The sequence below is a fragment of the Cucurbita pepo genome, chromosome 1 (genome assembly GCF_057944985.1).
Source record: "Cucurbita pepo subsp. pepo isolate OVF chromosome 1, ASM5794498v1, whole genome shotgun sequence".
NCBI lineage: Eukaryota > Viridiplantae > Streptophyta > Magnoliopsida > Cucurbitales > Cucurbitaceae > Cucurbita > Cucurbita pepo.
Window position 1 is genome coordinate 10,079,403 of NC_141798.1, and position 27,840 is coordinate 10,107,242.

A 27,840-nucleotide genomic window follows, 5' to 3' on the forward strand; every position below is an offset into this window, starting at 1 on the left:
AAATTTATAACAACTCTAAATTATGATCTATCCAAAATTTATAACAATGAAGTTCAAACTCTAAGTTATGATCCATCCAAAATTTATACCAATGAAGTTCAATTCTCCTTCAATGTAGCATGAATTGAAACATCTTTTGATAATTTTAATAACATTTCGATGTCTTGGTCCATATCAAGATTGCTCAACTAGTCCAAATTGGCTAGGGATGGCTGTCTATGTGTACCTCACATCTCACTCTTTTGAGTTTTGCACAGTTCAATTAGAACACTACTTAACTATACCTACATCCTACCGTTTTCGACATTAAAACCACAAGTCAGGTTCAACACATATTAACCATTTTCTTAGAACTTTTTATAAAGACAAGAAAATAAATTTCACCTCTAGAAGTTTTAGTCCTATTTCTCTCAATACCAAAAACAAAGTCCTACGTATAGATATTTTTTCCCAGATTGCTTTAATGAAATTTTGAATCTTACACAAACTCGAGTCATTTTGAAACAAAGGGTAGAGTTTAAGAGTATTGGCCGGCCTCAGTCCAATGCCAGAAACGAAAGCTACCATTTATCCTAAATAAATATGATTTAAAATACAAAAGAAAAAGCAAACCAAGCTATTTAACGAGAAAACTACTCATTGACAACAAATAATAATCACCCAAATAATAAAAATAATAGAAAAATAGAAAACAAAAGGCGAAGAAATAATTTAACAGACAAAATCATATGAATTGGTGGAAAGAAAACTTGCACGTTTTTTCAATGTTAATGGAAAAATGAAGATAGTAAAATTTGTGTTGTGCATTTTCGGTTCGAGGATCATTTGGTGTTGCTAATATGCACTTATTTCTGAAAAACTCGCATCCATGATGCAAAAATACCATCTCGAACAACAATGATGCCTCTTTCCACTCTCGAAATTTTACCATAGTTTTTATTCTTGAACTGTTTAGAAGTGCATTCGATCAAACAGAACTCCTCATTCAAAATAGTGTCGAAGTCCATACTAAAAGTAGATTCCCTAAAATGAGCTACTCAGAAACCCTCCCATACGCATTTAAGGAAGTGATATCAATTTACAAATTGATCAAGCAACCTCTATACAGTTTCAATATGATTCTTGGGTAACATCTATGACCAAGAAACCTGTGTATGTACAGTCAAATCTTAAAAAATAACAAGGTTAGATATACAACATGTCCAAAACAATAGAAGCTATATAGAAATGTGAACTAGTTTGACTGTAATAATTGTACCCATACTACTATATTACATGGGTTGAGTTGTTGGAATAATGCCTAAAAAGATTCCACTGTGGATACGAAGATGCATGGTGGCCTCAAATGCCTTCTTATAGCCAATTCACAGGTCAAGCCTCTAGGTCCGGGCCATCATTTTGGTAATTTGACCTCACATTCTGATCACAAAAACACAGCTCAATGGCAAATAACAAATAGGATGTACTTTTTCTTGAAGGCTTATTCTACTTATTTTATTTTGGTTCAACTTTCATAATCTCTCTCTATATTTTTCAACGTTTTAATTTAGTCTCTCAACTTTTGGACGGTTGATTGTTTGCTTCTCAAAGGTTGAGGAGCATATTCTACTATTGGTCTCTATTGAAAGTAAATTGTAATTTTCAAGAAATCTTTTGATTTATTCAATGAGACTTTTTGGAATATGTTAGGGTCCATATTATGTATTTTCTTAGATAGTTATGGCATCTCTAGAATCTTCTTCAAACACTATAAACTCACTATAAACTGAGGTATTTTCCATCCCTTGTATACAATCAAGCAACCAAGCTTTAGTTGAGCATCCTCAATTCCTTGTGTACAATCAAGCAATCAAGCTCTAATTATGCTATGATTCTGCCCACTTTCTTTTACTTTAATCTCTATCGGTTCACCATATCTACGAAAAGTCTCTTATTTTAAAGAAAAAACAAAGACAAACTAGCTTTCTTAACTCTTACCAAGTTCAAATGCAAGAGAAAGGGAGAGATTTACCTCCAGCAATGTAATGTAGTAGAAATCCTCCATGTGTTGCATTAGCGCACTTCCATCTCTAATTGAGCGGAATATATTAATTTCTGTGTTCAAAACTTTCTCAACAAGTTCCTTTTCACCCCTCAACTGCAGAATGGTTAAACTGATAAACAAAAACTATTGGTAGTAGAAACATTAGGTCAGTTCATGGGTAGGCCAGTCAATTTCAAGATTATGAGTTTTTTTTTTTTTTTTTGGGAGAAAAATCAATTTATACCCCTAAGTTTTAAACGTTGTATCGATTAAAACCTCAAACTAATAAATACTGTATCGATATAACATATTCTTTCATCTGTGAATCGATTTAGACTCTCCATTAAAATTTCAAACTTTTAATGCATAACTTTCACATGTGTATAAAGCTTATTTAAATACAAGGAAGACGAATGTAAATTAGAGAAAAATGCAAAAATCAACTAGACAGTACCAATTTTCTTTAGTGGTTTTTCATCTACTCGTCTTTCTCTACTTCTCTCAAATTCTTTAGAAAGAATTACGTGATAATTTTTCTTGCTATCATAGTAGAGAATAATTTAATATAGGCGATTTCGCTGTAAATCACGGTCATATTTGATTAACTTAAGAAAGTTTAGGATTTAAATGTTACAATTATTAGTTTGGGATTGAAATAGATATAACTCCAAATTTCAGGGGTATAAATTGAAAATTTTCCAAAGTTCAAGATTATGGTCAAAGGGCAAGAAACTTACAAATTCATTCACTAAAACATCTGGTGTAGACTCCCCAATGACATCACCTAGATAACCATCTGCGTGAAGCTCCATGTTTTCCTGGATTGAACGTGGCAATTGCTGTTACCAATTTTCAATTGAATTCAAAAGCGTTTCTTCTACAGTTATTTTGGCTGTTCTTACATGCATTATAACAGGAATCCACTTCCATTGTTAATAACAGAAGTAAGTGGATGTCAATTCAACGAGAATCTAATGCTTGTTTAGAAATCGCAACTTGATATGTTCATGTAACCACACCAATATTTCATATAAGGAACAAGTATAGTACTTCTTGCTCCCAAATATTGAAGATTATAATTCCTAGTCTGACTTCGTTTATTTTTTTTCACTGAACAGATATGTTGGATTGAAAATTTTAGCATTGCTTCCCTTTCTATATTGAGGCCAAGTTCACAAAAAAAGGATTGAAATAAAAATAATAATCAACAAGAAAGAAGGCCATAGTAAGTACTCACCAATGCATCATTCAGATCTCCAGCCGCAAGATACACTGGCTGAGCCACGTGGCAATAGCCCATCAAATGAGGAACGGTTGGTACAATGTCTCTGTGATTTACAACTCTCCAGCTGTCTTTCACTTTCTGCAGTATTAGTGTTGAAGTTGCAAATGAAACTAAGGTCAAATTAGGATGACTTGGAATGACTTTTCGAATGCAAAAAATCAAATTTCTATTGAATGGTGTCCATCAGTTCATACATAATATATACCAAATTTGACATGTCTAACACTTGGAGAGGCCACCATTTGGATTTTCTATGTACTTAAAGTTTGGAAAGCAAAACTTCAAATGTGTAGGCAAAGAGGCTTTCATCTTTATCATCGTTGGCACACCTCAAGGCTCACCTCGCCTCAAACGATTTAAAAAAGATACTAATATAAGTAATTATTTTCATTTTTTGTAGTTTATCAATATTTTATTTGTCTAGAATAATCTCTACAAATTTTTATTAGATTTAAAGAAATATAGATTTAAGGACACAATGCGGATTCATGAATAATTGCATATCAAATCAAAATAATATAAAAATAAGAAATAATAATAATGAAAAAAAAAAAAAAAATAGTTCTACACCCCAAAAATTGATTCATTACACGTTTAAATGAACTTAATATTGATATTTATTTTGGATTGGATATATTAAAATAAGTATATTATTAAAATATCAAGAAACATAAACGTCATGGTCAAACTTCCTAAACCTAGACCCACATTCAACCCAAGTCATCCCATTGAAAAATATGCGGCGTATAAAAATTTGCTTCAATTTTACTAAGCCTTTGTAATTCAATTGGACAATATTCAAATCTCACTTGCTATAAAAGATGAACTTAAAGGTCCCAAGTAGAAAAACGTAGATGAAGAAGTTAACAGCTCTTGATAGTAATCAGAACTCTATTAGCTGCAAGTGGATCTTCACCCTTGAATAAAGTCAAATAACAATATTGAAAGGCAAGCCTTGTGGCCAAGGGTTTCATCCTTGCCCCTGTTGTGAAATTGAACAATGTCCATGTCATTTTATCTTTAGTTCTAAATCAAGATTGGTCTCGTCATCAACTTAATGTCAAGAATACATTCTTGAATGGTGATCACAAGAAGTTTGTATGTAGATCCTCTAGGAATGAAAAATAAGATTAATAAGTCTTGGTATGCAAGTTGAAAAAATCGTTCTATGGAATAAAACAATATCCTCGTAGTTGGATGGATAGCCGATCAACCTTGTTCATGAAATCCTCAAATGGTTAAACTCCATTCCTCATTGTGTATGTAAATGTCATTATCAATACAGAGGATGATCTAAGGGAGATCAATAATCTGAAAAAGATGCTAGAAATAGAATTTGAAACCAAGTACTTGGAAAGTTTAAGATGCTTTTTATGAATGGTAGTGACAAAATCTGAGATTGATATTGTCCTTTCTCCGCATGAACACACTCTATGAATATATCCAAGACTTACTAAAGGAGACGAGAAATCTTGGGTGTAAACCTGCTGAAATACCTATGAATAAAAATTTAGTCCAACATCAAATGAAAGAGGTAATTCCACTTGACAAGGGCATGTATCAAAGACTTGTGGACAAGCTCATTTATCTTTCACATACTAGACCAGACATTGCATGTTCAATTAGTATGGTTAGTAAATCTATGAAAGGTCCAAACAAATGTCACTTAGGCCCATAAATAGCCTTTGAAGATACTTGAAAGACACTACAAGTCATGGTATTGTTTAGAAAGTCAGTCATCAAACTGAGTAGTTGAACTTTATATTGATGCTAGTTTTGCTAGAGAATTAATTGATTATAGATCTACATCTCGATATCGCTATCATGTTTGGAGTAACTTAGTCACTCGAAGAAGCAAAAGGCAAACAATTGTAGCAAGAAGTAGTGCAAAGCAGAAAATCGAGCTCTAGCTTTGAGGAATTGTAAAGGGAGGTGGATTCAAAAGCTTTCAAAAGAACTAAACTTTTTAGTTCATTCATATTTTGTGCTAGTCAATCAGCAATAAACATAGCAAAATTTTTGTCCATCATAGATTTCCGTATTTAATAAGGTAAACAATAGTAAAGTGGAGCTAAATTATATTTCATCTTGCCATCAAATTGTTGACATTCTCACCAAACCATTACCCCAGAAACTTTGATAAATCTAGCTTCAAGCTTTATACAACTGAGCTTTGAGGGGGAGTTCAGATTTGTGTAGTATAATAATGTTTTTCTTATTAGTCTTTTATATTTGAATATTTTTCAGTATCCTTTCCTTTTTTTAATTAGTGTTCTTAGTTGAAACTTCTCTCGTTACTTACTGACAAATGGGTTGTTCTTTGTGAAATAAGAACAATAATTTCTCCAAAAAACGTGACACAAATTTCCAGAAGAAGAGGGAGAAAGAAGCCAGCAAGACGAACAAATTAAGACGATGAGAATGTTCTATATTTACGGACATAAAACAATAAAGATAAGAAGACAAGAAGGGGCTTTCGTACCTTGTTATAAATTTCTGCAAATTGCCGGTTGCCAACTCTAGGAGATCCAAAATTATACATGGTCACATTTATTGCCCCATGCCTAAATTAGAGAAAGGAAAAAAAGGGTAAGCAAGCCTTTTGATTGCAGTATATTATTACAATGATAACCTTCCAATTCTTGCCAATCAAATTAGTAAAGTAGGATAATTTATGCGGTAGCATTAGTATCTCTCTTTGAATTTTTTCTTGGATGAAAAACTGAACTTTTATTCACTCCAAGCACAAACATGGATATATGCTAGGGAGGTGTTAAAATAAATTACGGACATATAAAAAAAGGAGAAACCCAAAAAAATGGATCCAACCACAATAAGGGAATTCAGTCAAGTAAAGTGAGACCTAAAGAATAATTAAATACGATGCCCAAATATAATAGAGTATCTAACAAGGGAGTAAAAATCACTAGAAGTACTCTGCCACCCCGAAAGATTCTATTATTTCTTTTGCCTCACAGACCCCACATAATAGCACAAATCCTAGTCTGCCACACAAATATCTTTTTCTGATAGAAAGGTGTATGAAGGAGAAGCTCTTCAATCAACTCCCTATGTCCCTGAGAGCTAGTAAAGATATAGCCAAAGACCTGTTTGTGCTTGTATGAACTTATTGAAAAGACATGTTTGTTCTCAATCTGAAATTATAGAAAAATACGTATTCGTGCTAGGATCAATCCTAATCGTATTTATCAATCTTGTTATGTTAGTTGTATTGAAGATATTGTAAAATAAATTAAGCTGAAAATGTTTAATCTTTTAATTGATTAATTGAGATAATTTTAATAGTTCTTTGGCTTTAAAACTAATTGCTTAATTGAGATTATTATAAATAACAATTTCTTATCCATGGTTGGTTTACTGTAAAATTTAATGCATAAGAAAATGTTTTTTACATCATTAAATTTTATTTTGACGAAGAGTTGGTTGATTTAAAAACCACTTGACTGCACTATTTATAACTTTCTATCCACATTTCATTAATTGCAAATTAGTTTCTTCAATTTCAAGATGCTTCAGCTAGTTTATTAATTGTATCATATCAAAATGTTTATGATATTATTCTCGATCTAGCAAGTCTAGTTTAAGAATGATCCTGCAAGCAAGTTTATCAAGGACTTGAGAATATTAAACTATTTCCAATCTTCCAAATGTCTCCTACGGTCCAGCATCACCTCTTCATGTAGAAAATAAACTCACCTTGCAAGTTGACTGGACGTAAGTTCAAGAGCAAGAAGTGTAGCTAGTGCACCGCCCAAACTGTGACCTGTAACATAAACATGCCATTTGACTGGTGGCTCAGCACAATCATCACTGCAAGAAAAGAAATATAAGTCAAACAGAGTGCATAAAAAAGAGTTCAGAATGGGCAACCCATCTTGATTTGAAAATATTGCATAGAAACACTAGTGTGTGTTTTACAGAAGAACCTCAAAGAACGTCAAACAATAGAAATGACATGGCTAATATAGCCTTTTGGTGTCTATTGGGTTGCCAGTATGGTTATATTATTGTACACCATAAATGGTCTTTGTTACTCTTCCATTGATTGTCTCTTTCGTCTTCTGTTGTTCCTATCTTTCTCTAGAGCCAAGGCTTATGTATCTAAATGAGTTGTTTATCAGGCATAAGGTTCTCTTTGCTATCTTTGCTTGAATAAGGGAAACTGTTTCTTTCAAGAATGGTGTTCCCTCTTTTTATGATGATTTGAGCATAGACTTGGTCAAACTCTTTGTTGAGACCTACCAAAAAATCATAGACACATCTATGTCAATAAATTTCTTCAGAATTACATCTGCAGTGGTTGTTGAGACCTGCCAAACAATCATAGACACGATCTACTTAAATAAATTTCTTCAGAATTACATCTGCAGTGCAATTCATCTCGAATACCGGATAATAGTCAAGTTCCTACCAAAATGTTTGCAAGGCATTGACATATTCACATAGTTCCATTCATGATCGTGAGATCTGAGCAGCATCTCTAGCCTTGGAGTAAATATGATGAATAAAAACTCATATGGCTTAGGTTTTTATAAAAGCATACATGTACCACTGATGGATGACTACATAGAATCCCAGAGCCATGACATTATCATAGAGTCTTCCGTGTCCCATGCAATAAGTCTAGGATCTGTTTTTGTTGGTCCTAGTCCATTGAGATATCGAAGTTTTCCCTTTCCCTTAAGGTTGTCACACGATTTGAGACCATTTGAGGAAGTTTTTTTTTCTTTCTTTTTTGTTGAGTCGATATGACACAATCAGATGGGTTGAAGGTCACCCTTCTTATGGGTTGTAGGAACTTTCTTTGAGATTTTTTATTCTTCTAACATGATGAACTAGTGGGTGTTAGTTTGAAGGAAAATTTAGTCTAAAAACAAAATTTATCCAAGTCATGACGAAAAAATCCTTACTTGAACATGGTGGACTTGCGGAATAGAGAGATTGCACAAATGAATAAAGTGCTAATAGTGGGCTTGCCGGATATAGGAAATAGTGGGCTTGAAAGTGGAATATTGGATATAGGAAATAATGAGTTAGAATCGATAGGAATAATCTTGAATGTGGGTTAGAATCAGAATATGGTTTACTAGGCTTGAACGTGAGAATAGTGGTTTACAAGGATTTGAAAGTGGATTTACTGGATACTGTATTTGAAAGTGGTTTAAAAGCGATGGTTTACTACGAATAATAATCGCGAACAGTAATAATTTCAAAGTGGGATTAGAAGCAGTGGGTTAGAGGCGGTGGTTTGAAAGTGGGTTAGATGTGGCTTGCAGAACGGTAATAAATTGAAAGTAGATTATCTAGGATTTTGCTAGATATTGGATTCTGAGTGCGGTATGGCTTGCGGTGGGATCTTGGCTTGCTAAATATGGCTTGCAGAGAGGCGGTAGGATATGAGGCTTGCTGGATTGTTCAGAAAGTTGTGGTTTGCTAGGATACTTGGCTGGGTTTCCATTAACCGTTGAAAATGGATCGGAGGGAACGTACCAAAGGCAGATTGAATGAAATTTGGTCACGGTGGCAGCAACTATAAAGGCTTCGAATAAAACTTGATCATAGTGAATGATCAATAGTTATGAAAGCTTCACTAATTGGGTTAGGGTTTGGTTACAATCAGATTTCCAGCAACTATTTACTTTTTATATTGATCTTAAGAGAGATACATATGTCTTTTATAATACAGAAAGGCTGACTAAATCCCAAGAGTAATGATAGTTCTAAATAACTTCCTAAATACTAGATAACATTACAGATAAGTTAGAGAGGTTAACCGTTTCCCTTATTTAAAGGGATTACACAAATATCTCTAAACTTAAGGCTAAGAATCACACAAATATTCCTTACATCAAGGTCATTCCTTTAACCATGACTTACTTTTTACTAAAAATAATAAGTTGATGCATGATGACTTAGAATTCCTTAAGAAGAGAATTTGAAATGAGCGATATGGATTCATCTATTACTTTCTTAGGATTGAAGTCAATCAAAAAGGTGGTGAGATTGTTATTTCATAGCAAAAATATATTAGTGACTCGTTGACAAAGTTCAGGTTGGAAAATGTTTCTCCTCGCAACACTCTTACTGATGCCAATTTGAAATTGAGTAGAGGTGATACTGGAGAAGAAGTTGAAAAAGTTCAGACAAATGACTTGGAGGGACCATTTTGATTCAACTCAAATTAGTGCATCCACATGGTAGGAATCCTCTTTCTAACATTTCTAATGGTTTCTCCTTTGCAAGACGTTTTTTTTAAAAAAACTGGAATGCTATTATTAGTTTGTTGTAGTTCTTTTCTAAATTTTATTTTTCACTCCTTTTAGAGTTTGTATCCTTTAAGCATCCATCTCTTTTTTTATTTCTTTAATAAAAAGTGTCAAAAAAAAAAAAAAAAGTGTAGCAGACTTACTTATAGTTAATAGCCATTTTAATGAGGGACATAATCCTCATTCGTACTGAATCATATGCACTTAAGAATCCACTGTGAACCTGGAATAATCAGAGATATTCATCATTATAAGCGAAGAAAGGTTGTGCATGGAGTTCAGAACAATAAATATCCTGTAATAAAATAACAATATTTCTTACTTGAATTTCCTCGTTGAAATCTCCACTTATCCTTTCAGGATTTAACCTAAGACAGAAGAAAATAGGTGACATGTTAAAAGATTGTAGAACTGAAGCTGATATGAAACCACAACATAACCGCATTTTATTCACATAAGTTCTAAAGGCTTCAGATGGCCATATGCTCACTCATTTACCGTTTTTTGGCCAATGCTTGCAGAAATATTTTATGCAAGTTGTTTTCTAATTAGCCCCTTTCTCCCTAAGATTCAAAAGAAAGAGTGGCTCTTTCTATTTAAAATTCAAAGGATGAAGGGTCAAATAGCCCCTTCTCCTGAGATCCGGTCAAATAACATACAAATAGATCTTGGCAAAGAAATGGGAAAGCTAGGCTAGTGATTTCAAGTACATTTAAAATTCAATAGTTCTATTTCCCCTTGATTTAACTTAACTAACTAGAATAAACAGCACTACCACAGTTACCATGGTATATGGCTTTTTATTCGAGAGGGTTATCCCATGAACAACGTTCTTTTTTCTTTTTTCTTCTCCATCGTTCCATAACAAACAATGAAATTGATAAATGTGCAAAGTAACAAATAAGGGATTATACTTCGAGGGAAAGAAAAAATACCCTGCGGGAGCTAACATCAGGTCTGTCCTTAGGTCCTTCCATCTTGACTGGAGAAGTTAAAAGGTATGAACTTATTACATGGAAAGTTATACTCCAGTTAACAGAATATCAACATAATAACCTACTTGTTCTGTGCCCCTGAAGGCAACAACTAGTCTTCTCCGTCGAAAATCACGCCAAATTGCAACCTGTAGACTCCTAGAGTTAGGACTGAAACAATAAAATTGGGCAAAATTTGCTAATGCTATGGCATTCAATCACTAAAATTAGGCACAACTTTACAATATTAGAGCCATTCTGAAAACCGAAAACTTTACCTGTGTGTCTGTAGACTCATTATCTAAGAAACATAACTTCTCAAATTCTGACTTTATAAAACTAGGATGGCCAAGTGATGTAGCAAGCATTGCCCAAGCTTCCATGGCGCTTTCTGCAGATGCAAAAAGCGCTCGCATTTCCTCAGAATTTCTATTATCCAACAATGATCCATCCCCTGAACTACCAAGCTTCTCTCCAACCTTTTTGGAGCCCTCATCTTCAGTATCTTTTTTACCTATCTGAGATTCCTTGTTCAATTGAGAAATTGTTGCTGTCAGAACCATCAATCCCCCTAAAACAGACTCAGTTTGACTTAATAGATCTTTTGTAATTTTCTTCACATCCGTTAGTGTTGAGTCCATTTTAATGTTCTTCTGTTCCTGATCAACATCCAAACTTTTGGAAGTTGCAAGCCCTGATTCGATATAACCTGCTTCAGCACTCTTTCGTGCCTCCAAACCAATTTTATTTAATAACTCAAATCCATCCCATTTTAATTTCTCAGGGGCGGGAAGACCAAGTTTCTTGACAATATTTTGATTTGTTACATCAGCCAAGTTTGTCCAAAAATGTTTATCGAATTGCTTTGCTAAAATACTCTGTGTCACTTCTTTCAGCAACTGTCCAGTTTCCTTAGTATTATCATTTGTTGCATCGTCATCCGATTCATCCTCTTCGGGATCGCTTATATCAGTTATAGAGACTTCTGCATTAGTCTGCATGTATGAAGGTATATCCTCTTTGTCTTTTTGCTTGCTTAATAAATTATCACTTGATTGGTATTCGTCATTGAATGACTTTAACTTCCCAAAAGCATATTCTACAAACTGACCTACAGACACGGTGTCTGACCCAACAACCTTGTTTAAAGCAGATGCAAAACCATTACTGCGAAGAAATTCAGAAATGAAGGGGACTCTCCACCATCGTTTGTCATCTTCAATTTCATCAAAAGTCATAAACTTGATCTGAGAGACACCATTAACAAACAAACATCAATCACAGAGCCATAAACTTGTTTTAAGAAAGCAAAACTTAATTATCCAACAAGAACCAAAACCTTCAAAAGTTCATTATCCTACTAGATCTAAAACAAACAAAATAGAATGAAAAGAAATTTACCTTTTGAGTTACAAACATATAAACAGAAACGAATATGGTAAAGCTCCTAAACAAAACAGTTACTACAACAAGCAGTAAATTAAGAAAACATAAACGAGAATGCTACATTTAGTTGCCATAAACTGCTAGGGTAACTTACCTCCAATAGCAACTTTCCACCTCCACCCATCCCTTCTAACTCCACTGATACATCATGCAAATCTCCTAGCAAAACACACATTTGTTCACAGTTTACACGTTTATTTTCATTAAACCACAAACAATAATAGGCAGGCCATTCTCTTTTCTAGCTTCCTCCATAGCTATCGCTCAAGTAATTTCAACAATGAAGTCTAAGCTTAAGATATTCAACGGATTTCCATCAGTGTATAACTGAATATACGTACTTTCCATTACATTAGATAATGATCCTAGGGTGTGATTAGGGTGGGAAAGATGAGATTCTCTTCTTTCATCATTTTATTTCATTATTTGCTTGCACAAGAGACGATTTTCCGGTTAAAAAAAGCATTCATTGACCTATTATAGTGTCTTCTCAATTTCAGGTTATTCAATAATGTTGAGAGCATTATTTTCTTTTACCATTAAAGTTTGATGGGAATTAGTGCAAAAACAGCCGCTCTGGAACGAAGACAAAGTTTTCACAGAAAAGAAAACACCTTAGAAACTTCAATTTTATACATCACTCTTTATGAATATTAATTCAACCTTGAACAAAAAAAATATTTAATTAACGAGATGAATAAAAGTTTCATCATCATGCACAATGTTGAAAACCATACTAACTTGAAACTTGGGAATATTGAAGAAATTAGAACTTCTGTCTCATAAACAAATGTTGAAGGCTAAAAACTTCACGAGACATGGCCACCAAATCAATACTAATAATGTTTCACAATCCCCGAATTGTGCGAAATTAAGGCCGTCTCAAGCACTTCAAAATGCAATAAACCAAAGCAAATAAAGGTAAGCTTCAAAAGACAACTTCAATATCTACAGAAAGAGCAGAAAATGAAGAGTGCATGCATGAAGGAAACTCGAAGACCCCTAAATAAAAAGTCAAATCTCCAACTATGAAGTATTAATAAAACTCCTTGTTACACATAAAATAACTATGAATTATTAATCACTTAAATAAGAAACTTCAAACAAACATAAATCCAAGTGTCAATGAGAGGGAGAATTTTGGTAGGAATAGGATTCGAAGAGGTGGGAAGAATTAATAGAGGAGCTTCTCAAATGACAGCTTTCATTGATGAATGTATCTCTCATCATGAAAAAGAAAATAATATTAATGATAATGATCTGCAGATACAACCATTTTCCTTGGTTTTATCAAATGGAATTAATTCAATCGGCTTTATTGATACAACTGAGATTTCAAAATTATTAATGATGCCTCTGCCCGTATTCTTGATAATGATCTAAATTCAATCGTGCCTCCTAATGATCTAGGAGTAAGGAAAGTACGCCCTATAAAGTTTCTTGGTTCTATGACTCAAAACCCTTAGAGTATTCAAGAAGTTAAAAAATTGTTTTATTGAAATTTATTTCTTGTTTTTATTCCTGAAAAAAAGGGTTGGCTCTGTTGGAGGATGAAAGTCCCAGATCATAGGTTTATAATCAAATAATACTCTCTCCATTGGTGTGAGGCTTTTTGGGGAAGCCCAAAGCAAAGCTAGGAGAGCTTATGCTCAAAGTGGATAATATCATACCATTGTGGAGAGTCGTGTTCATCTAACATGGTATCAGAGCCATGCCCTAAACTTAGTCGTGCCAATAGATTAGTAAATCCTCAAATGTCGAACAAAGGACTCCAAAAGAAAAGGAGTCGAGCCTCCTCGAAGGCATAGTAAAAAATGACTAAGACTCCAAAAGAAAAAGGAGTCGAGCCTCGATTAAGGGGAGGCGTACTTTGTTCGAGGGGAGGTGTTGGATGATGAAAGTCCCACATCGACTAATTTAGGGAATGATCATGGGTTTATAATCAAAGAATACTCTCTCCATTGGTGAGAGGCCTTTTGGGGAAGCCCAAAGCAAAGTCATGAGAGCTTATGTTCAAAGTGGACAATATCGTACCATTGTGGAGAGTCCTTTTCATCTAAAAGGCTCTTAACTTACAACCATTTTTTAAAATTCTAATTTTAACTTGGATACAATTGAAGAATCATGTTCAAATCTTTTGGCTCTTTCACTTCAGCAAATCGTTATTCTTGATGCAACAATAATCGAGCCCTCACACCAGGCCTCTTTAAGTATTTCACTCTTTCTAATGTTTCTTGAGTGATTTGGAGATAACACTAAAAAAAACCATCCATCAAAGATCCCTCCATGCGCAGGTCTCCTCCATGTCCTATTCAGATGATTCTAATGTGACATCAGTGGTCAACGTGAACAGTGTGGAATTAAACTTGCAGCTTAGGAGAATGTTTTTGATAATGCTATTCAAGATTCATTCGCAAACGTTCTTGGGTTAATTTTTCAAGATGAACATCAAGAGTCTCCTCCCCTGTTGATCCTTCCCACCTTCTTTAGTGGATTATTCGTCCTCTTCAAATTCTATTCCTATCAAACTTCGATCTCAAATTGAGACATGTGGTCTTCAACTTTGAAAATAGTTTCTTTTTCACAGGAGAATCAAAGAGAATCATGCATTTGTTTGAAGTTTCTTAATTAAGTGATTAGAAGTTTTTTCATGCATTAGAGAAAAAACTTTATTGATGACTCAGTAGGAGATTTAACTTTTTATTTAGGGGTTTTGAAGTTTTCTCCATGCACATCGAAGGATTTGAGTTGGGAGATATTTGTGTAATTCATAAGTTAGTATCTAGTCTCTAGTCTCTAGGATCCTTGTTTAGATTTATTCACCTAGTATGTAGGATTATTGTTTAGATTTATTCTGACTAGTAACTATAGATTTTTTTGTAGATTTATCGAGTTAGATTACCTAGTATCTAGGGAATTTAGATTAACTATCTATTTAGATTTAGTCGTCTTTCCCTGCAATTGGGACATGTAATTCTCTAAAAATAAAGAAGAAAAGACAGCAAGCTAACATTTTCTACTTTTTTGCATTTTGAACTGTTAGAGGTTGCCTTAATTCCTAGGACATAAGGATGGTAAAAAATTAAACCATTAATTTTGATTTTGGGGCAGTCTCATGTTTTGCCCTTTAATGTTGTAGGAGAGAAACTTCTATCTTTTCCATATTTAACTGAACTTGCATTTTTCGAGGATGTTTTTTTGAAGCATTATGACAACACTAAATTCGAATTCAGCATTGGATGTCTCCAAGCCGTCCAAATTTCAAGATGGTTCAATTTCAAATATTGGGCATGAAGTTGAAGCTTTTATTAAATTCTCATAGCTCAGGGTTGCATAAATATGCATGAATGATGAATCATTAAGTTCAAAGTTATTATGGCATTTCCTTTTCCAAGAAGAATTTCGGCTATCTATCATTCAAGAGCAACTGTTTTTGCAATGGCCATTCTTCCATTTAATTATTCTAGTAGGCCTTACACACTTTCTCCTCATTTAGTCTTCTAGTGCATTCCTTTGTGCCTTGCTTATGAAGCTTCTTTATGGAGACAAATGCATGTCCAAAGATACATGTTAAAGCAAGCTAATCTAAAGAATGTTTCCTTTGTGCCGTTGTTATGGATAAATTTTCAACTAGGTTTGCACAACTTTTTGGGAAGCTGGAATTAATTAATCATGAAATGGTTCTTTGCATTATAGAATATCTTCAAAAGAAGTTAGAGATTCTTCTCCAACTCAAACAAGAGCTCAATGATGCTTACCCCGCCATTTCTAAGAGGTACAAAACAAAAGCTATAGCAACAGATTTGGAAGACTCTGCTTTTGAGAGTTTGTCTCCCTTGAATATCAATAAGAAGTTTCTTGTTAAAGAAACGATTAGATCATCAATGAACCCAAAATCTTAAGCTAATGAGTTTTGGTAAATGAATTATATCGACACTTCAACATTTCCTTTACTTGTGGACTTGGAAATTTGTAGAAAGCCCAACATGTAAAAATCAATGTTAATTGGAGAGAAATGACACTATAGGAGTTCAAACATAGGACCTCCTATTCTAGTATCATGTTAAATCACCCATGAGTCCAAATGCTTAAGATGATGGATTATAGAAAATTAATTAGTTTAACACTTTAAACAATTTTAACAACAATAAAAACTAGTTAAATCCATGATTCTAATGACTTGATAACAAAAGAACTTGAGTAGATGAGTAAAAAGCTGAAATCTCAAGACTAACGAAAGTCAGTCATACATTATATTAATACTTCAGTTCCAAAATGTATAAAGTAAGAAATTTTAAATCAGTCCTCACCATCACAAAGAGATTCCAAATTGATGCCTGCATTACCCATTCGTTTATGAGGAGTCACCAAGTTTGCATCCCATGCAGCAACCTAAGATTTGCTTGATATATAAACATTCAAAAATTATGAATCGAACTACTTATATAATAAAATAAATAAACATTCATATATGTATATATATATATGGTCAACTACATGAGGCAATAGAAAGTAAATACATAAAATGATAACTATTTGATTTATTTATTTATTTTTTGTTTTTTTTAAATTAAGCTCGTAAACACTACTAATACTGTGGGTTCCTTTGGCAGGAAGTCTTTGATTCAAATTTCATTTGAAATAGTACTTTGTAGATTAAGAAACTAATCACCTTTTGAGTCAACAAAGCCTGTAAAGAATTGTTTTATTTGGAGAATATGCCATATTCTCCAAAAAAAAAAAGGAAGCCAGTTCTTCATTTCTTTCAACAATTGGGAAACATTCTTTGGATTTCGATTGACTTGAAGAAAGCTGCTCAAGTCCTTAAGCCCCCGTGAAGCAAGTTGTCTTTTCACCTTTTGATTCCTTACTCTCCGATACTTGCAACCAAATAGTACCTCCCGTTTGAATCCAAAAGAGTTATCTACTTGGCAAGAGACCGTATTTCTCCTTCACATGATGATGATTCTAATGTTGAATCTAACGTTTACATGAGCACTATGGAATCAGTTACGTAACCTAACATGAAGAATATTGTTCGTGATGATTCTCATTTTGAAGCTTTTGGTTTATTATTTTTTTATTTTATTTTTTATTTTTATAGGAATCAATTTCATTGATGTATGGAATCTACAAAAAGGGTGGGTAATCCAGAAGAATTACAAAAGATTTTCCTAGTAGTTAAAAGGGTAGCGTCACTATATGAATTTACACCAAGAGATACCATAGAAAACAACGAGGTCAAAAATCATCAAGAGGTTGTGCCCAGAACCCTTGGCAACGCTTAGTGTTCAATGCTGACAATTTACACTAAGAGATACCATAGTCAACACCCTTTTTAGACAGCCTTTATAAAAGGGGTATTAGGATACCAATGGGATGATAGTTAACCAGAGTAGTCCAAAATAGTGTTGTAGCTTCATCTCCCATATGATGACTAATTTTGAGTAATAAGGGTTTGGTGTTTGATAACAGGGTTCCAAGGGCCATTGGCAGTGTTTAACATTGACCACTGCACATGGGGCGTTCGGCATATTTACCCTTATTAAGTTTCCTCCATAGAGCACCCTTTTCATTATTGTATCGCCAAATCTGTTTTGTAAGAAGGGCTCTAATTTTATCCCTCAAAGAATGAAAATCGAGACCACCTTTATCCAAGGGGAGAAGAATTTTGTTCCCTATTGCAAAATAAATGCATGTTCCGGATGTCCTCCTTCCATAGAAAATTCTGAAATAATCTCTCCTCATCTTGACCAATCTTGCTTGGCATATTGAAAAGTGAAAGATAATATATAGGGAGATTTGTAAGTGTGGCTTGGAGAAGAGCAAGTCTACCTCCCTTGAAAATTTAGGAAAACCCCCAGGATGAAGCAAAATGCTTCATTTTACCAAATTCTTCGGATCTCGACTCCAAATTGAAGGTTTTGGCTATAAACAAGGAACTTTCAGTCTCCATCTCCTTCCAAATCCAACCAGCTAAAGAACTATCTTCAGCAGGTCCAAATTTTGTCTTCACTAAAGGAGTCATTCATTCGACGAAAGACATATCACCTTCTCAATCTCCTTTATTTGTGATGATGACTTTGATGCTAAATTTGAAACTAGATTGAGCACAGGGTGGAATCAGTCTTAAAACCTACAAAAAATAAAATTGATGATATTGATTTTGAAGAGTCGTATGTTGAAGATCTAATTTCTTAAAAAATGTGACAGATTTCTCATCCTCCTCCCTCTGTACAAAATTGCTCATCTTACGGAAGCTTATGACTTGGAGATGCATGAAACTCCTCCCATCCCGACTTCGCTTATACCCATAGTCTTTCATTACCTTTGTGAATCTTCCAAACCCCGCCTTTGGTAATTGTTTTAATCTATACGGGGCCTTTCTTGATGCAAACTATACCTCTTGAGCTTTCAAATCCTAGAGGAATAATCATGTAGATTTCTGTGAAAAATGCATTCTTCACATCATATGTGAGTTGCATATTTAAGTTGGCAATCAAGAATAACAATAAGGTCATAGTATTCATCTTAGCTACTAACCTTACCTCATACCTCTTCAACATTCCATCAGTCTTGTCCTCTACTGTGATAACTAAATTTTTCCTTTTTCCCTATCCACAACTTTTCACGTGTTATTCTTTTCAAAAGCATGCATTTCTTCTCTCCTAGCATCTTGCGATTCTCTTGGATAAAATTTCAAAAATCGTGTTACGTATAACAATGAAATATAGACTCACTATGAAACTCTTATGTGATAAGAGTTAATCTTTCCAGAGAGATATAGTTCAACGGGAGTATAAGGGTCATTTTGTGCATTCTCTAGTGGGTTTTCTGAAAGCTACGAGTCTATCATCTATTGGTACTAATGTTGCACCTTTATTTCGAGTAAAGTCGAATGTTTGAACTTGTATTGGTTCTAAAATGACTTTCCTTCTAGCATATACTTGAGAAAACAACAAATTTAGCAAAGGAGGTGGAGCACATTGTACACCTGGAATTTTAAGAAAATAAATAAAATATTTTTTTCAAAATTTAAAAAATTAGAAAAAGGAAGAAATGCAAAATGACACGCACACAAGTTGGAGAAGATACGATATAGTCAATGGTTAGTTTCTCAACCTTCTCTTTGTCAAATTGAAGCTAGTCGTTTTACTATTCTTTTGACTTGATTTAGGGCATACTGAGGAATTTTGGAGAAATTTGGAATATGCTCGAAGACTTGAAACAAGCTCAAAAAGTCTACAATCAAGTAAGTAACCATATGGAGCAAGTTCCTAAGAAATACTTGTAGGAGTCGATTAGGAATGAGAGCAATGATTGAGTATTATGTTTAGGAGCCTACTTTGACCTAGCCTCATGATAATTGTGCTAAGATAATGTGAACGTTTACCACTTAGTTCTATTTATAGTTATAGCTTCTGCACGCATGATGGTGAACTCTGATAAATCATTAGACTTCTATGCTTTCTAGTATACTGACGTTGGATTATTATCATTTAATGAGCATGTTGTATGCCTTTATATGCTTATTATGCATGATTTAGGGATTGGATAGCCCATTATTGCCCAGTCATGGGTTGGACTATCACTATGTGCCATAAAGTGCTAGTTATGGTTTTCAAAGACTATGAGTTACTGTTTCGTGTATTTTGGTCCTAGCACCTAGTCATGAGTTCCATAACCTCCTTGAGTTGACCAAGTACCTTGTAGGGACGGATTGGGCGCAACTCTACAACGAAGGTGAGAGAAAGATAGAAGAATGGCTGGCTTAAGATCCAAATCTACAACAGAAATGCTCATCTTCAAACCAAATATGGAAGTACTTGTTGTCAATACAACTACTATGCTTCATCACAAAGTGCCTTTGATCAACAACACACAACCAGGAAAGCAAAGAACCTCACGAAACCAAATCTAAGCAGCAAACCAAACCACACTAACTTGAAAGTAAGAAGAACCCAACCAAAGCAACAAACCAATAATCTAAATTGAAGCAAAAAAGAATCTAGCAAAGGAGGAGGATGGCAAAGAAGAACGAAGAGCAAGAAATGGAGTAACCAGGTAGGAGAAAAGAAAACCCAAACAACATCGAGAACAAAATGATTGTGCACGGCAACAAGGACGACAACAACCACTGACGACAATGGTGACTGCTAAGACAATGATAACGCTGGCAGATGGTTATGGGAAGATAGAGGAGAAGATAAAACCCAAAGACGTTGACAACCCCGCAAAAGGGAGACCAGAAAAACGAAAAGAAAAAAAAAACCACAACAATAGCAACTGAGGATAAGAATGGTGATTACGACTAACTGCAACAATGATGGCAATGACAGTTCTCAACAACTATAACAGTTGCACCATCCACAAACTTACCTTCTCATTACGAGAATGTACGCATTTTTTATGCAATGAGGCATTACTTTAGTGGTTTAATTCGAGTTTCATCTAAGACCCTCCGTAGGACCTAGGATTCCAAACCACTTGAGACAAAAAGTAATTGATAGGATGCATATGATGAACCCAATAGCATAAAGTAGGCATCCCATAAACTCGTAGCAATGGACAAATGAATGTTCTAGACTTTCCCTAGCAGTACCAAACATAAAACATCTTTATTTTCAAGTACAAAATGAAATACTTTCTAAAAATGGAATGGTAAAGCAAAATTTGTTCGCATGAAGGCTGACCCAAGTTAATGCTACCTGAATATATTTAGATGAAGGATCCTTGACATTAAGAGTGAAGTCCTGGTTCCATGTTGGCTGTTTTGTCCTGTCATAACATGTTAGCATGGTAATCAGAGGAAAGTTATAAATCCATCAAAAGCTAAAATAACAAATATATATATATATATATATATATATCTAAAAAGGTCCCTCAATTTTGAAAAAGATCATTTAGAAAGTAAAAAGTAGCAACTAAAATAAGAAAATAAGGAACACACTCACCCTTGGCACCATGAACAAGAAACCTTTAGTTTGATTAACAGAATAAAGATGACTACAGAAGAGGCATGACATCCAGCCAATCACATCATATGGGATATTCGACGACCAATTGACGATTCAAAATCTACTGTTTTATGTCTGTTGGATTAACACCAAGTCAGGGCACTGGTTTTTTTCTTTTTTTCTTTTTTTTTTTGAAATTTGGTGAAGGAAATGAAAAGAGACTTAATTCTCAACGATACAAACTCAAAAATTCCGTAAAAAAAAACTCTTTTTAGATCTATCTTCAAAACCTCTAGTGTTCCATGAAATTATCTTCATTACTCTTATCTCAACAAAAACCTGTTAAGCTTCAACTAGAGGGGACGGAGATGTATCTGTCAGCCACTGAAGGCCACATACCTTTATAAGAGAAGAAATTTTGGCAGGAATTGAAGGGGAATTTATTGCCGATACAACTACTTGAGGTTTTCCAACAACTGATTTCAAAGGAGGCTCATTTTGAATAATCTTCCATAGAAAAAAATTCCTTCTCTGTTTCCAACCGGTGTGTCAATGCAATGATTAAAACATATTTCACACTACTCAAGCTAACGACCGACTCCCTTTCAAAGTCAATAAGGGGACAAATCAAGTAAGGGTCGTTATTTACATTAGAAGTAAGGACATCATTTGTCAATACAACATCTGAACCCAGTGAGGAATAATAACAGACTGAAAGAAGTGACTTGGTGGGTGTACGCTGCTAAAGAGAATTTGATGGCAATGATGAAGGGAGTTAGAAGAGGTGTGAGCAATATTCTTCTGAAGTGTCTGAATTGAACCCAAATTTCTCAATTATAGAGGGAGGTTAATGGGACCTTTATTCCGAGAATAATGGAGAGGGTAGGCTTCAATGAATTTCTGGGACCTTTTCTTTAATGCTAGTGGAAAAATTTGGAAGCTGAAATAACAGCGTTGTAGTCTGCAACTCATCTTGAACAACGAAAGGAAATTTAACAATCTGCTCAATTATTTAAAGTCGAGAACAAGGTTCCTCTAAAATATCTTCATTGAAAGTTGAATTCTCATGGAGAGTGTAAATAAATGAAGTTGAATCCTTCTTCTGAGTAATAATATGGATAGGCTTTACTAAATCGCTCAGCACTGAACATGTTCAGGACTTAACGCCTCAACAGGCAAATGAATAATCAAAGTCTTCAACTAAAACAAGTTAAAACTGCATCATTCAAGGAAGAAAAAATATTATTTTGCTCCGCATTAATCAATCCTTCAACAAACATTGTAACATTTAAAGCTGATTCGACCATTATGCAATTTCCAACATCCTCAGTACTCAATGCTAATGGTTTACGAGAGAGGGAGAGAGAGAGAGAATAAATCTTGGCGAAGGTTCTGGATCCAGAACAACGGGAAAAGTCCCATTAACAATTAAATTACTTTTGGGACTTGAGTGAGAAACGGTTAATCCATTCAAGACCACAATGCTGGCAGCATCAAATCCATTTAGGATAACAAGGGAGACCAGTAGTTCGACCAGACCTTACATGCTAAGGGCTCCGTGAGAATTCTAATCATGTATATAATGGGCATTTCAATGTTCATTAACTTCTACATTAATGCCACATTATTACTCTGCTCGTTCGTTGAAATAACCCCGTTATCAACCATTACCTGATGTAAACGTGATAAATCCAAATGATTTGAAAATTCTTTTAAAAAAGGCTCTCGATGGAGGACATATGAGACCAATAGAGTCAATATCACCAACTTGTCCATGTTTCTATTGTACATGATTTCAATAGAAAAAGGAAAGAAGCCACACAATTTCTTTTTATCTTCTATATGAACCTCAGTCAAATTTAGCAAGTTTAAAGTATTAAAGGAAATACTGACCAATCCACCCAAGTACTCACCAATGGCTTTGAAAGTGTTGCGTTCCCAATAGGTTAAAGGTGGGTTTTTTATGGAGATCCACCCACCATACCCTTCAATAACTTCTGGATGAGAGTGTTTGTCAAAACTCCACTGTTTAATTTTAAAGGAAAATCTCCATATATCATCATTTCCCAAAAGAATCTGACGTTTGGAGATACAATCCTTCCTCAATTCTCATCAATGTCTTGTCTGCCATGAAAGGGTTAATCAAAACAGGTACCCTAAAAAGTGCTTGCAAAGTTCCTTAATCTCCCTCCAACTATTAGGAGTAAACAGTCTAGATACCAAGAGCTCACTAACATTCTGGTGAAACACCTTATGATCTTTTCTTATCCAAAGAGGATCTGAAATAGATTGCACAACAGCATTCCTTAAAAGTCCATTTGCAGTTTCAACAACGGACCTCTCAAACTTTTGCTTTCCCTTCAAATTCTTTTTTACTAACTCTAGATAACTACTAATAGAGGGTTTGTTCATCCTCCCTGTCTTCATATTTCTACTGGAGAAGGATTTTCTCTCAACTGTCTACTAATCAAAAGCAAGGGAAGCTCGGTGATTTTCTCATAATTCTTCAAAAAAATCCTTGAAACTTTTCCCAAAAAACAACCCATCCTTTTTCTCAAAGCCCACAGGAACCTGAATCATCTTTCTTCCACCAAAAATTGGGTATACTATGCATTCAACAAACCAACAAACCATCCTGAAAAATATCTACATTTGGACAACCAATTATTTCTCTATCATCACAGCCTTCTAGCAAGAAAGTTGTTGAAATTGGGAGTTGTAGAAGATCTATTAACGAGCGTTTAAACCAAAGCAAACAACGCAGATGATCCAGAGCAATGGGAACATTAATAAACCTGTTCTTAGAGTCTTAGATAAAAATAAATAAATAAATTTCATCTTCGCACCAAATACAGAAGAACGAATTAATAGCCCAGCAACTACTCACTTACATAGCGAAAAAAGATGTAAGCTGGTCAATAAGAACTAAAACGAGCAGAAAATCTTATTTGGAAGAACAAATCTTATGAGTACTTAATCCACAAGAAAAGAGATGCTGCAAGATGAAAAAGAGATGCTGCAAGATGAAGGCTGATTTTTTAAATGAGAAGGGAGACAAAGGAAAGAGGAGAGAGCACTTTGGAGAGCTCTTCAGGTTATTCAATAGTATTCTCTTCCAAAAACTTGATAGTATCACATCAAAACCATAACGATCATAAACCTAGTTGTTGAAACCCTAGCTGCCATCGTCGTTCCCCACCGACACAACTTCTTTTGATGACACCTCCATCGACAGCAACAAAATCTCTATTATGCATTCTTTCTATCTAGAATCTCTGGTGTTGTTGCCTACATTCATATGCCACTCGAAGTTCTCATTGCCACTTCAAGTTCTAATATCTTCGTGTTCGTACATTTTCCTATGCTAGACCATCTTTGTCATCATTTTTCATGCATTTGTGTAGATCCTACTATGCATTGCCAATTATGCCCTAGTCTTCATTTGACAACATAACGAGTTCAAGTTGTTTGTTCTCCAACCACCTCACGAGTCAAGTTTTCAACTACCATGAGATACCTGGTCACTATCTCTATCATATTGTTGTTGTCATCGATCTCCAGCCTAGCTTGAATTTTTTACTCAACTAGATTTAGTTCAACCTTCATTCCTATTGTAGAGAGAAGAATTTGTTCACCTCGAGTTCTCAATAGAGATCTGCCATCAAGAAAATGTCGGTCATCCCTTTGCTTTTGGTGGTTTATTTGTACTTTCTCATATAAGTTACAACCTCTACTGCTCCTCTCTGATAATTAAAGAAGGTAGAGAGGTAGAGACAACTCCATATTGATAGAAACAATGCAAATGATACTGCGTCAGACAGTGACGAGACTAAGGTTGTTGACACAAGGAACTACATTTATTGCCTAACATCTAGTAAAATAAGTGAAGCCTTGAATTGATGTTAGAGCGTCATATCACATGACCGAATATGCAAAGTTTTGTTCCCAGTTCAAAAACGGTAATCACGTTGCTATAAATATAACCAAAAATCTAGCTCATCTTGATTGTATGAAATATGTTAAATTGATTGACATTTCACTAAAGAGAAAAAGTTTGCACCTCTCATTTGCACACCTACATAGCTTCATATCGTAAAAACCTTTACCAAAGCTCTTCCAAGACCCAAGTTCGTAGACTTGAAGACCAAGTGAAATTTCATTAATTGTTATTTGTTCATTAAGGCAAAAATATTTGATATTTTTAATGATGTGTAAAACCACTTTTACAAGATGAAGGATTTCAGTATGAATACATTGCTCACCCCCATTTTGTCTTGCTTTTAACAACCTGACCATCCAATTGAAACACCACATATGGATCGCTGGTTCCCTGAGGAACAAATATTATCAAATAGGAGTTGCAAAAAACATATAGCATTAGAAGTCTATAAAGAAGACCAAGTACTAATTGGTCCAGATTTAGCAGTTGTCATTTACTGTGCCTTTGTTTAGTAGGGATAGGTGTCTTGAGTTATCCTTAAGATCAGTCTCTGGTTATAAGTTTGGGTTTAATTTAAATTTTAGTTTTTTATTTTTAGTATCATTGATAAGATTCTGTATTTTCTATTTTATCAATGAAAAGTTTGGCTTATCAGTAAAATAAAATAAGATAAGATAAAAAAAAATAAAAATAAAAAGTGGTGGTTGTATAAAGTTCAGAGCTTTTTTAAAAAATAGTACTCCTCACCAGTAGGGAGATAAGTAAGGATACTGCTTATTTCGTGTTAAGAGGCCAAAAGAAACGATGTAAACTTTATAGAAGAGAAAATTTAATACATGAAATAAAGAGTACCCTCAAATTCATATTAACTAAAATAATTATAATAATAATAAACGGGGGCTAGCAAGTCTGAAGTTCAACGGCTTTCATTGTTGATAAGAGCCACAAATTTTTGGACAGTAAAAGACAAACTGAACACTAAACTAGACCTCAGCACAAATGTCTTTGGAGCTTCTCTTCTCAAGAAAATATTTCTATTCCTTTCCTTCCAAACTTCCCAGAGAACAACCAAGATGGTATCAATCAAAAACGATTTCAGCTTTGCCTCGGGTTTAAAACCAATAGCAAAAGAGAGGAAAGCTAAAAGTACTAACACAATTCCCCAAATGGTTGAAATGGAAGAAGAAATGATTATTGTTTTCTCAAGCACTTTTACATAAAGCAGCCTCAGTCATTGTGGGTAAAGGTAAAAGGGTGTAAGAGCTTGCATTTTTTTCAACAGCATCATGTTTTCCAAAGACGAGAGACCAATACAAAATTGAATTTTTTATAAGACCTTGATTTATTAAGTTTCCTACGGGGGGGAAAAAATGATAATAATAAGGGGAAAAGGAGCTACCCATAGATCCATTGCAGGAAAATCAATGCCCTTCTTCAATTTTATGAATAGTTGACCATCATATATCTCTCTAACAAATGACCTGCATTTTTATTCATGAATAGAACTTGTCACGTCCAAAGATGAAGTGCAAGAAAGTTATTTACACTTAATAGCAAAAAGAATTATGAACCGCTGTTGCAGTAAGTATATGCAATTAAAAAAAGAATCCAAGACTTCATTCTGCACAAGTGTAGTCAATTTAAAGTTTATTACAGCGATTACATACTCCGAAAGAAATACAGTCTCACAACCTGCAGCGTCAACTTCACGCTTCCCAAAATTTTCCTGTGCCAAACAGGAGAAATATATAAATAAAGATCACAGAAATTTTCAAACTAACAATTCATCCAACACTTGAAACACTAAAATTCATGTTCTTAACCCTCTCCTAGTCTACAAAAAAACGAAACCAACAAAAAAAAATGAAGCATGCAGAATAATCCAATTACAGAGGGGCTGGTGTATGCTTCAAACGCGAAACCGGCAAGAATAACGGCGAGATTGATATCGAATGGCGGTCGTTCACTTTCTTCCAGGCGCGATAAATTTTGAACTTCTGTCCCTGTACTGCTGAAGCAACGAAAAGAGGATACGCCGCGTCGACCCCTAGGATTTACCCGGAAAGCTAAAACCCTAGCTTTCCCAGAAAACTTGGCTCTTGAGCGGGAGAGCTGGATCCATCGGGTCCAATGGAGGTTGGGAATGAGAGTGGAGAGAGAAGAATTGTAGTGAAGATGGCTGGGAAGAGGAGACGCCATAGTAGGAGCTGCCAGAGCGATAGCTTCTGAATTCTGTGGAGTGATTAGAAGGAAGTTAGCGTATGCCAACGCAACACCGAGTGAAGTCTAGAAGGTAACGGTCATTCTAGAGCGCGCCTATTTTCACACATTTTTTTTTTATTAAAAATGTTGGGTGTTTTTCGTATTTTTAAATCGGTTAAATTTCACCTTTATTCCCACTCTTTTTTAAATTTTGTGGGTAGAATGTCCATAACTTTAAACTTTAAATGACCATTCGAATTATAAGAATTTGATCTTATTAAATAGCGTTTTGAATTAGGTTGGATTTATTTTTTAAAACTGAATAAGTTCAATTTAAATTTTAAGTTTATTAGACGAATATTATTAAGTATATTGAAATCACCTATGTACTATGTGATGGGTAAAAAATTAGTGTTATTAGATTTTTTTAATTCTAAATTTTAACTCATTTATTATTTCTTTGTTGTAATCTAATGTATAACTATTCATATTTTTGTCCAGCGTTTTTTTTTATTTTCTATGGTAAGTGGAATATTTTTATAGTAATTTTTGTTAGGCATAATTTCTTTAAATTAATTATTTTTATTATTTTTTTATTTTAGGTTCATCCTATTATTTTCTTACTTTATTATTAACCAATGGCTTAGATACGTGAGAATGTTAAACTATGCTAGAATGTTACCATTCTCGCTTATGGTTGTTGAAAATTTTGTTTGTTTGAATGAT

At 34.3% G+C, this 27,840-nt stretch overlaps 1 protein-coding gene across 2 annotated transcripts; it reads right to left on the minus strand.

Annotated features, from left to right (window-relative positions):
• Window positions 1–1,077: 1,077 nt before the first annotated feature.
• Window positions 1,078–27,203, minus strand: LOC111792861 (putative triglyceride lipase). Of its 2 annotated transcripts, XM_087123876.1 has the most exons (18): window positions 26,803–27,203; window positions 26,580–26,638; window positions 26,312–26,393; window positions 25,235–25,302; window positions 20,724–20,793; window positions 16,326–16,407; window positions 12,110–12,174; window positions 10,848–11,816; window positions 10,656–10,718; window positions 10,531–10,577; window positions 9,918–9,963; window positions 9,739–9,818; window positions 7,026–7,139; window positions 5,791–5,872; window positions 3,261–3,386; window positions 2,761–2,841; window positions 2,012–2,137; window positions 1,078–1,419 (listed from the first exon to the last, which is right to left on the minus strand). In XM_087123876.1, the coding sequence occupies exons 1-18, from the start codon at window positions 27,109–27,111 to the stop codon at window positions 1,372–1,374; spliced, it is 2,517 nt and encodes an 838-aa protein (XP_086980002.1). In that variant the 5' UTR covers window positions 27,112–27,203; the 3' UTR covers window positions 1,078–1,371. The 2 variants fall into 2 exon arrangements, with proteins under 2 accessions (XP_086980002.1, XP_086980009.1); XM_087123883.1 differs by lacking the exons at window positions 26,580–26,638; window positions 26,803–27,203 and adding an exon at window positions 24,608–24,627.
• Between the last annotated feature and the right edge of the window lie 637 nt (window positions 27,204–27,840).

Bases quoted from the DNA above. Each gene is read 5' to 3' on its own strand.
- LOC111792861 (XM_087123876.1), bottom strand. From the start codon at position 27,111: ATGGCGTCTCCTCTTCCCAGCCATCTTCACTACAATTCTTCTCTCTCC. The intron at 26,394-26,579 runs GTATGTAATCGC...ATAAAAATGCAG, and splicing joins GAGACTGTATTTCTTTCGGA to GTCATTTGTTAGAGAGATAT. The intron at 5,873-7,025 runs GTGAGTTTATTT...TCTCTAATTTAG, and splicing joins ACGTCCAGTCAACTTGCAAG to GCATGGGGCAATAAATGTGA.